This window comes from Bos grunniens, chromosome 27 (genome assembly GCF_055505025.1).
Source record: "Bos grunniens cultivar Pamir isolate PY7600 chromosome 27, Bosgru_T2T1.0, whole genome shotgun sequence".
Classification (NCBI taxonomy): Eukaryota; Metazoa; Chordata; class Mammalia; order Artiodactyla; family Bovidae; genus Bos; species Bos grunniens.
Window position 1 is genome coordinate 8,950,597 of NC_141191.1, and position 10,786 is coordinate 8,961,382.

The 10,786-nt window shown below is 40.9% G+C and overlaps 1 protein-coding gene across 1 annotated transcript; it reads left to right on the top strand.

Annotated features, from left to right (window-relative positions):
- Window positions 1-438: 438 nt before the first annotated feature.
- On the top strand, window positions 439-8,110 carry LOC147343505 (uncharacterized). Its single transcript, XM_086379666.1, has 4 exons — window positions 439-472; window positions 697-834; window positions 3,365-3,541; window positions 7,758-8,110. The coding sequence occupies exons 1-4, from the start codon at window positions 439-441 to the stop codon at window positions 7,961-7,963; spliced, it is 555 nt and encodes a 184-aa protein (XP_086235792.1). The 3' UTR covers window positions 7,964-8,110.
- The last annotated feature ends 2,676 nt before the right edge of the window (window positions 8,111-10,786 follow it).

The window sequence follows — 10,786 nt, forward strand, 5'->3', positions numbered from 1 at the left end:
ATTTATTGTATCCAAATGCTTATATAGTCAAAGAAGAGCATACTAAATCTAAAATAAATAAAGGAGGAGATTAATGTAAATAATAAAAGAAATTAAACAGAAAATCAATAGAAAATAGAAATGAAATCCAAAGCTGGTTCTTTGAAAAGATGAATAAAATGTATGTGTCTTACCATTCTGATCTGAGAGTGAGAGAGCACACAGATTACCAATGCCAGCCATGAAAGAAAGCACAGTAGATCCCACAGATACAAGGTGAACAACCAGACATTATTAGGCATAGCTCTACGTGCATAAATCCACCAAGATCAATGAAAATGGGTGGATTCTTTGAAAGAAACAAACTACCAAAACCTCACTTAAGCAGAAATAGATTAAAAAAGAAGACAAAACAGACTATAGGGACAGAAAGATGTTGTCAGGGGATGGGAACAGGAGATGGACACAGAAGAATATGATGGGGATTTTGTAGGTGATAGAACTGGTCTAGGTATTGATTGTGGTGGTGGTTATACAGCTATATACACATTTGAAAACTCATGGAAATGAGCTAAATTTTACTGAATAAAATTCTATTGTGTAAGACACATCTCAATATATCTGACTTAAAAGACAACACAAATGTCAGTTCTGTTCCTGTCTTCAGCTTTTATAGCTCCCTTTGACTTCTAATAGCTTGTGGCTTCTTCTCCTCAGGCTTTAATGTCAGGATAGAATGCACTTACAAGAACCTGCTATATTGCTCCACCCAGAACACGACCTTCCTGAGTAACCACAGCTTCCACCCCCAGAACTTTCCTGTACCTTTGAGACCTGGCACCATCATGGGAACAGGTAAAAATCTGGAGGAGTTCTAGTCATGCAGAGAAAGCTTCATCATCAGCCCTTACCATCTGAATTATAAAACAGTGAGCCCTGATACTGAGTGATGGAAAAGGCCCTGTCTGGCTCTGCTCCTGATGAGTTCATATAACCCCAACTTTTACCTGGGTTCATTCAAAATCAGCTGCCATCTGATAACCCTACAGCCAAACCTTTGCCCTAAGGAGTGGTCCAAAAGTAGAAGAAAAACAACCCTGCCTGAGGATTTAGATACTACAAACCAGACCTCTCACCTGGAGATGCTTTTCTCCCCAGCACATAGTTGCCAATGTCTAGAGATACCTTCAGTTGTGACAACCAGAAAGATGCTACCAGCATCTATTAATAGTAGCCAAGATGCTACCAGCCAAGGATGCTACTAGACATCTTACAATGACAGAAATGACCTTCAAGACAAAGAGTTATCTGACCCAAAATATCAACAGTGCTGAGGTTGAAAAACTGCTACAGGCTTTGACACAATGATAAGAACCAGAAACCAGAAGGGGGTAAATATCTTGCCCCAAGAGCATGTTGTAGCCTCCTTACAAAAGCCCTAAACAGGTACGAGGCACCCACCCACTCCCATAACTATCCTTCAGAATGGTGAGCCTTTAATTCATGGACAGGCAGCATAGGAAAGTGATTCTTAGATACTCCAGCATAACTGATAGCATTTTTCATTCTTACATATTGCTTCTCTCTTGTTTTTGCTTCTAAGTCTTTTTCAGGGTCTAACACCTTCTGGCCCAATTATCGTCAGATCTCATTGCCAGAATGAATTATCCCCAGTTCAATATCCCTTCCTGTATTTCACTCTGGACCATAGCTTCCCTAAGTGACTTAAACTCTAAGAAATGCATAATGAGTTTACAACATAATCACTTGAAACATCTGCATGTTGAAAAAAAAGTCTGACTGCTCGAACTTTCTAACATTGCATCCATCGTGGCATCACTTCCCCAGAGTCTCTTTGTTCCAGTTGTCCTCTTTGGCACTATGCTTCCCAGTAACTCAGGGAGCAGCAAGGTGCAGATCGCATTTCCCAGACCCCTTTGCTGATTCGCTTCAAGGATGGACTCTCCAGGAAGAGTTGGAGCTTGGAGAAGGGGGATGGACTTCCTCACTTTTGTTCCTGTCACTGTTGCTATAGCAACAATGGCTTGCATCCAGGAGCAACAGTGGCCTCCTGGGTCCACATTCTCATGGGGTTACAGAACCCATCTCACAGTGTCCTCAAACAGGTGTCTGCAACAGCTAGTCAATACCCCTTTCATAGACCTGAGGACTGACTCTGAAAGGTCTCCCCTCAGGTCTGCAGAGGCACAGCTGGGCAGCGTGCCCCCTCCTCCAACACCTGAGGACCACAGGTGTCCTCCCCTGGCTCCTGGCTTCTTCCATTTTGTTGTCTCACTGAGGGGTGATATCCACTGCCTGCAGTTGCTTCTGGTTCCCTCGGCATTCTCTCTGAACAAATCCTGATGTAAGTCCTCTCTGTAAACCAAAGCACTACTCTGTTCTAATTGGCTGGATCCTGACTGACAGAACTGCTACCGCTATTGTTTCTCCTGCTGCCGTTACTGATACTATTGCTGTATCGTCCTAGAAATCTAGGTAACAGGTCTAGTTGCCTGCTAAGTCTCTTCAGTCATGCCCAACTCTTTGCAACCCTATGGACTGTAGCCCACCAGGCTCCTCTGTCCATGGGGTTCTCTGGGTCTAGTTACTTCACAATAAATGGACCAAAGGTAATGCAGACAACATCTTCTCACTGACAATTGGTACATCAACTAGGTGAAAAATACATTAAGACAGTAGAGTGGGCTTCCCTGCTGGCTCAGTGGTAAAGAATCTGCCTGCCAATGCAGGAGACGTGGGTTCAATCCCTGATCCAGGAAGATCCCATATGCTGCAGAGCAACTAGCTGGTGCACCACAATTATTGAGCCTGTGCTCTAGAGCCTGGGAGCCAAAACTGCTGAGTCCACTTGCAGCAATTGCTGAAGCCTGAGCACACTAGAGCCCGTGCACCTCCAAAATTAGAGAAGCCACTGCAATGAGAAGCATGCACATTGCAACTAGAGAGTAGTCCCTGTTTGCCACAACTAGAGACAAGCCCACACAGCAATGAAGACTCAGCACAGCCAAAAATAAATAAAAATGAAAAAAGACTGTAAAGCAACTAAAACAGCAATTTTAAAGGCAAAATGTGCAAACACTTTTAATTCTAGATATTATAAATGTGAAACAGAACTCAATTTCTATTTTCCATGTGACATAAAGAGGAACTGACCACGTCTTCATCGGCTGACTGCTAAAAGTCATCAATCCCCTGCTGGGAGGGTCTCCGCATAAGGGGACACAGCAGACAGCTCGGATATCCTGAATCTGGGAAACCCATGGCATCAGTTTCTGCTTTCTCATCTGTTGAGTTTCCACCACACCATGTACTTTTTTCCGTGGAGATTTCCTGTGAAAGACTGAGTTAAGTCTCTTTTGGATAGGCTCTACTAACCATGGAAAAACCGCAGGCCCAGGGGACACCATAAAAGCCCATGACCTGCCTGCCCAGCTATCGCCAGCTCGAGCCATACTGACGCTCCTTCCCTCCAACTGCTATTCCCCCATGAGGCTCCACCTGCTGCTCTCTGCACTCTTCTTCTTGACCCTCTTATCCCCAGGTAAGGTGGTGGCTGATTACCTGGGTCCACAGTTCAGAAAGCTGTTGGGAAGGTCAGACAAGACCCTGGAATCAGTCTTACAGATTCACAAACCTAATAAGATGACAACAGGGGAGGACGGTAGAGAGAACATTCCTTCGCCATTAGCTGAATGCTGGATGGCGTCACATTCGGCTTTATCCTTACTCTGTAGCTTGGGATGTCTAGGTGAGGCACAGTGACCCATTAGTAGGCAGGTAGATTGGAAAGGATTGGATTCCATCAGTATCTACCGTTATATCTATTCAGTAGGTCAGAAACAGATGGACAGAGACCTATCGACAGGATTTAGTGCAGAGGGTGCGTCCTGGGGAACTCTGTCCTGTAGGTTTGCCTCCTGAAGGAACTGACAAATCAGCATAATAATGAGCACAGCTCTCATTATGGGAGAGGTGTAGCCATGATTATAGAAGTAGGATGAACATTTTTAAAATCTGAACTAGACATCTTTGCAAAGTGAAAGAAGCACTTATCACTGTATCAGAACTAAGGCATAACCCAGACCTGTCTCATTTAAACTGGCCACTGGGCCATGCTACGTAAATGGCACGGACCCAGAAGAGGGTTTCAGAAAGAGAATTAGAGTCCCTAGGAAGGGATTTCTGAGAAGATCAAGCGCTGGTCCACCTTTTAGGAAGGGCTTCTTATGTGAAGTAGCACACACAGAGTAGGTACCTCAACACCCACTCCAGTGTTCTTGCCTGGAGAATCCCAGGGACAGGGAAGCCTGGTGGGCTGTTGTCTCTGGGGTCGCACAGAGTCAGACACGACTGAAGCGACTTAGCAGCAGCAGCAGCAGCAGGTACCTTAACATAAATCTGGAGGCAGTTAGGAGGATAACAGAGTTTGGAATACTAGTGCATGTGTGACGTGGGAAGAAAATGATTGGGCTGGGAAATGGAGACAGTCACATGAAATGTGAGACTCTGTGACCTTAAATTCTTAGGGCAAAGAATAAATATAAGACCTTTGAGAGGTGCCCGAAAGACTGTAAGACAAACCATCCACGCTGCTATCTCTGTGGCCTCATTCCCCCTCCTTTGTGGTAGGTCCTTACACCTTTGGATTTTAGTTACTTGGCTTTCTTTGAGAACCCAGATCACTGAGGGGCTCTTAAAAATATGATCTATAAGTTCCCGTGGCTCAGATCATAAAGAATCCACCTGCAATGTTGGAGACCTAGGTTTGGTCCCTGGGTTGGGAAGATCCCCTGGAGGAGGGCATGACAACCCACTCCAGTGTTCTTGCCTGGAGAATCCCATGGACAGAGGTGCCTGGCCGGCTACAGGCCATGGGGTTGCAAAGAGTCAGACACGACTGAGTGACTAAGCACGCACACATTAATTACTCAGCTTGCTTTCTTTGTCAAGGCAAGAATATATTTATTTGCTCATATGGGTGATTCCCATACCTTTAGTCTGTGAAGGTCCAAATATGTTATTTTTCCATTAACTTGTACTCACAGTATCTTACCTTCTTGGTCTTCTTTCATAATAAATTCTTTGCTTGTACTCAGTTTGCCATGTTCTTACAGTCTCAGTTGAGAATGTGTTTCTGCAGCCATTCAAAGCTACCGCTCTAAACCTCTCCTCTTCTTTATCTCAGTTCCTGGATTCCAGTCTTAACCAAACAGCAATGTGCAAAACCCAAGAGTCAGTCCCTGCGTTCAGACTGGTGATCACAGCATTGACCTTCCAGGAAACCCTCCACCTACCCAGTTGACCAATACAGAGGGCCCACTGCTCAAGTTTCAGTTCACAGACTTTTTTCCTTAAAGAAGGAAGTATTTTAGGAAATCGACCTATCATTTTCAAGAATAGAAATATTTCAAAGATATTCTTCAGGGTCCGTTTATTTCTACAATAGCAGTCACTTGAAGCACTGAACCTATAATCTTGGCCAGAGTTTAAATCTTTCTTGAACCCTGATCGTGTTTGGTTTGTGTCTTTCAGTTATTCCTCAGTTTCTGATGCATTGATGATACCCTGTGATTTCTGGCACCCCTACAGATTCTTTTCAAATGTTACTTGTATCATTCCCATGGCAGTGGGGGAGATACTGAAGGAAGGGTTCAAGTAATCATTGACTTTCCTTCTTATGACTTATGGCATGGCTCAAAAATTTCAGAGCTATATTCATATAGTATTGACTGGACATTCTTCTCTTCTTTATGATTTTCATGGGATTGAGCCTAGTATTTTACTATGAAACATTATCTGGATTTTTTGTGTGCAGACAAACTTTAACTTGGTTAAGGCAAAACTCTTCCTATTTAAAAAATAATGTTTATCAGATGTCAATGTTGATTTTCTTTTCCACTCTTCCCTTCAAATACATATTTAAGTTACTTGATCAAGTGGGAATATTGTCTATGCAACTCTGTTACAGTAAACAGGAACATCACCACCGAAGTTTAATCAGAAAATACTGACTTATCATCCTTAGCTAGCAATGGCTTTGACAGGCAAGCATAAAACAACTAACGTGATGATACTAAAAACTATCTTATTTAATAGACTCCATCCAATATTAAATGGACCTTGCATTATTTCTTGAGTGGTAAAATCTTGACACTATGAAAATTCTCAAGACACAGGTGAGTCCAACTGAAGCTGTTAACTGTCTGTTTCCTAACTCCAGCTCTAGGTGGATTTTCCACTAGAAAGCCAGTTTATTTAGTTCTGCCACTAGAAAGCTACTTAGTAAATTGAGTTTTCTACTGTATAAGTCACCAGGAGGAAATAATGGTTTGGACACAATGACCAATTTTCAGCTTTCTAATACCCTTTTCTTTTTAAAGATATAATTGAAAGGATCATTTAGCATGTCCAGAAATTTAAATTTCCTCTGATACATTCCATGATGAAAATTTATTTGTCCCTTGACTTAGGTAGATCATATCTAACTTGGAAAGAAAAAAATAAATTCTACTTTCTGAGCTGATTGAAACATGAAGAGATTAAGAGGTTTTCTATTAGTTTAGAATGAACCAGTACCACATCTTCCCAGGTGGTGCTATGGTAAGGAACCTGCCAGCCAATGCAGGAGACGTAAGAAAGACTGGTTTAATCCCTGGGTCAGGAAGATCCCCTGGAAAAGGGAGTGGCAACCCACTCCAGTATTCTTGCCTGAAGAATCCCATGGACAGAGGAGCCTGGCCCTCCTGTAGAGTCACAAAGAATCGGACACGACTGAAGTGACTTAGCACATGGCACATCTGAGTATCCACAGAGTTGTTTTTCCTGAAACCTCCCCCATCCCTTATCTAAATGGACTGGAGGAAATAGGAGGTGAAAATGCCAAATATTTTAAAAGAAGCATAAGCACAGAGAAGCTGATAGAAGAAAACTGCAATGTTAACTATATGGGTCTGCAAGCTTCCTATGACCTACAACCCCAGAATGATCTTGACCCAGTTTAATCAAAGTCATCTCATTTCTTATCAAACTTATTTTTTCCCAATATGTTCCATCCACACAGGTCTTTCTGTTCTTCAAATAAACTAAGCAAAGGACCTTGCTCCCTATAGACCTATCATACCCTCACGCGGATAACTACTTGTCTGTTTCATTTTCATCATTCACATCTCAGTTCAAATGCTATATCCTGAGAAAGCCTTTCTTGGTCCATTGTATCAACTCCATCCTCCAGACTATATCTGGCGTATTATTGTATTCTAACCACTTAACACTTTGTGAAATTATCTCGTCATTCTGTTTTTATATGGTAAACTTTTTCTCACTGAATATAAGTTGCTGTGAGAATAAGCACCATTTCTGCCATTTCCACTGTTCTATTGCTAGTACAAAGAAAAATGCCTAGTGAATAGAAGACATGGCAAATACTGGTTGAAGATCCGTATAAAGGAGTAAAATAATAAGGACATTGTGTATTTAGAACATACATTTTATGCATCCCTTTGTTGTTTCACTTCAACATTTACCAAAGTTATTTTTGAAGCTTAAACATATCAGGAGAGGAGGGGAGTTTGTCAGTATTTTGGCTCTTGGGTAAAAAGGAGATAGTGAATGTGATAGAGCAATTGGATGGACACTTTGTCCAGTTTCTTTCCTCCATGTAGAAATGCTCATGCTAGATCTCATCTAATCTCACACCTAGATTTACAGGTTTATATTCCCTTCACGGGGTAATGACTTTAATGACTCTTCTTCTGCAGTAAGAAGTGGTATGGGTTCTGCACGAAACCACTGTCTCAATCTGGAAGGCATTTGCAGAAGAGACACCTGCAGAACAACAGAGGACATAATTGCCTACTGCCAAAGAAGGTGGAAGTGCTGTCGGTCGTGGTGGATCCTCATGCCAGTTCCAACGCCCGCTATCTATTCAGATTATGTAGAACCCATTAAGCCTAGGATAAAATGAAACTTGGAAAAGCATCAAAAATGAAACATGCTTGTGTCTAAAAATTTTAGAATATACACAATGAACACTGCTGGCTTTATTGTCAACTTCTATCATCCCTTGTCAATAAAAATAAATAACCATATACTGATTTCAAATCAACCCGAATACTGCTTCTTTGAAACTCATTTCAATCCAAAAAAATCTTCTTTGAAAGTAAGAAAGATTGAGATTGACATACATACACAACAGTGTGTAAAATAGCCAGTGGAAAGTTATTATAAAGCACAGGAAGCTCTACCGGGTGCTCTGCGATAACCTAGATGGGCAGGATGGAGGTCGGGGGAGGGAGGTCCAAGAAGGAGGGGATGTATGTATACATATAGCTGATTCACTTCATTGTACCACAGAAACACAACATTGTAAAGCAATTATACGCCAAACAAAGCATAATAAGAAAAAGTAAAGTCTATTTACATAACAAGTTTTCAAAAAAAATTATCTTAGGTAAAAAACCAACAGTTGCAAAAATGAAGATATCATTATATATGCAACATAACTAAATAGACACACAGAGAGTTCAAAGGAAATTAAAAGCCAAATATAGAGGAAATCTAGAAACTATCTGGGAGTGGAAGAGATATAAATAGGAAAATGAGAGAAAGCTGGAATGAGGCAAGAGAAAATAATTCGGGGTGATAGCATAAGATTGTAACAGCATGGCAGATAACTAGAAAGAGATGAAACCAAAAAGGAGGGAACAAAAAGTTGAAGACCAACAGAAATAAGTATACTAACACATAAAATCTCAATTAACAACCCCCCCCAAAAGATATTTATGTCCTATTGCAATGAGGAAATATTGTGATCATATAGAGATTCTCAATTATTTTACTCCTCTATGCAAATAATTTGCTTTTCTAGAACCTAAACATTTTACTGTAGAAAACATAGTAACCACTCTCAGGGTATGCTGTCAATACCCCTTTTAAATAGACTTCAGATGTGTCAAACTTCTGACTACAACTTCATCTTCCTCCCTAGACTCATCAGGTCTCCCTTTCCTTGCATGCCCTTAGGACTTGAGTCCAACCACATACCTCAAAGTTATTCTTAGAAGGAGTCAGTTTTCAGTCATGTGGAAAACTTTGATGATTAAGGAAGTGTGGTTTGGTAAATGAAGACTCCCCTTCTCTCATCCTATAATGCAGTATTTACAAAATCAACTAGCGTTTGACATGGGAGATAAGAATACTCAGTGGGGAAATGACAATCTCTCCAACAAATGGTGTTGAAAAAACTGGGTAATCATATGGAAAACACTGAAATTGTACCCCTGTCTTATACTACACATAAAAAAATTAACCTGAAATGAATTAAAGACTTAAACATAAGACCCTATATCATAAAACTCCTAAAATAAAACAGGGGGAAACTCCTTCACATTCACCTTGGCAACAAGATTTTTTGGGATATGATACCAAAAGCACCAAGCAAAAATTAACAAGTGAGACTTGATACATCAAACTAAAAAGCTCTGCACTGCAAAAGTAACAATCTACAAAAATGGAAAGGCAATCTACAGAATGAGAGAAAGTATTTGCAAACTATATATCAGATATGGGTTAATATATATAAATACATAGGGAACTCATACAACTCAAAAACAGAAACCAAACAACCCAATTTTTAAAAAATGGACAGAGGAACTGGACAGAAATTTTCCCCCCAAAAATACAAATGACCAACAGGTACATGAAAAGGGTCTCAACATCACTAATTATCAGGAAATGCAAACAAAAACCATAATGAAATATTACTGCACATCTATTAAAATGGCTAGCATTAAGAAGACAAGAGCTAACAAGTGTCGGCAAGGATGTGGAAAAAACAGGACATCTGTGCACTGCTGGTGGAATGTAAAATGATTCAGTCATTACGGAAGACAGCACGGAGGTTCCTCAATAAAGTAAAAATAGGGGGAAAGGCTGGGGGACAGTCTTCTTAAGCTTTTGGCATAGTCTTTAGACAATCACAGTGATTGAGGAAATACTGTGCTCTTTGACTCTTCTCTTCTCACCAACCTTGTCATATGGGACAATTATACAAAGGGTTATAACAGATGAGAAAATTTTAGTTTTCAATGTGAAGTCAGTGTATTTACCTTTCAGATGCTACTACAAACATAATACATATGTGATACTGGCCTCTCTTTTAAAGAAATAACTTAAAAGTACAGTTTCTTTTTTCCAGAAATGGATCTTATGCAGTTATCTTTTTCCTCGTATGATAGAGTTCCCTTGCAACACAGAGGACTTTTCGGTAACCAGGACTTTGCACTCAATGAGCCTTCAAAAGATGCTGGTCAGAGATACCAACCGCTGAAAAATGTGAGAGCCCACAGAAAAAGTACAGGATAAGCCATCTGGTCTCCAGTGGTTAGGTTAATTTGTCACCAAATTTAGAGAGCTCAGGGTTTGGAAACGTTCCAGCGGAAGCTGTTTTATTTTCTTCCTTGTTAAGCTTCAGTGACTAAAAGGACTCTTGGTCTGCAGAAGTAGATAAAAGGCGCTGTATCCTGCTGTTCCTGATCACTCACTGCTCTACCAGGCATTCAACCATGAGACTCCATTTATTGCTTTCTGTTCTCCTTCTCTCTTTGGCTATAATACCAAAAGGTAGGTGGTAAATAACTGTAGAGCTGGGTTTCTTAGGAGACCTTCTCAGACACTGAGTTATACCATGGCCATCTTGACTCAGACCCTAACGCACAGTCTCAGGGATACAGAGGTCCAACATGAGCGTCCTCCTTAGAACTCATGGGGTCCAAATTGGGAAGAAAGA

What these genes read in the sequence shown, in the direction of transcription:
- LOC147343505 (XM_086379666.1), top strand. Translation starts at nt 439, where the DNA reads ATGGACACAGAAGAATATGATGGGGATTTTGTAG. An exon ending in ATATGATGGGGATTTTGTAG is followed by an intron (nt 473 to 696) that starts GTGATAGAACTG and finishes TCTTCTCCTCAG; the next exon opens with GCTTTAATGTCAGGATAGAA. An exon ending in TGGCACCATCATGGGAACAG is followed by an intron (nt 835 to 3,364) that starts GTAAAAATCTGG and finishes TCTTTTGGATAG; the next exon opens with GCTCTACTAACCATGGAAAA.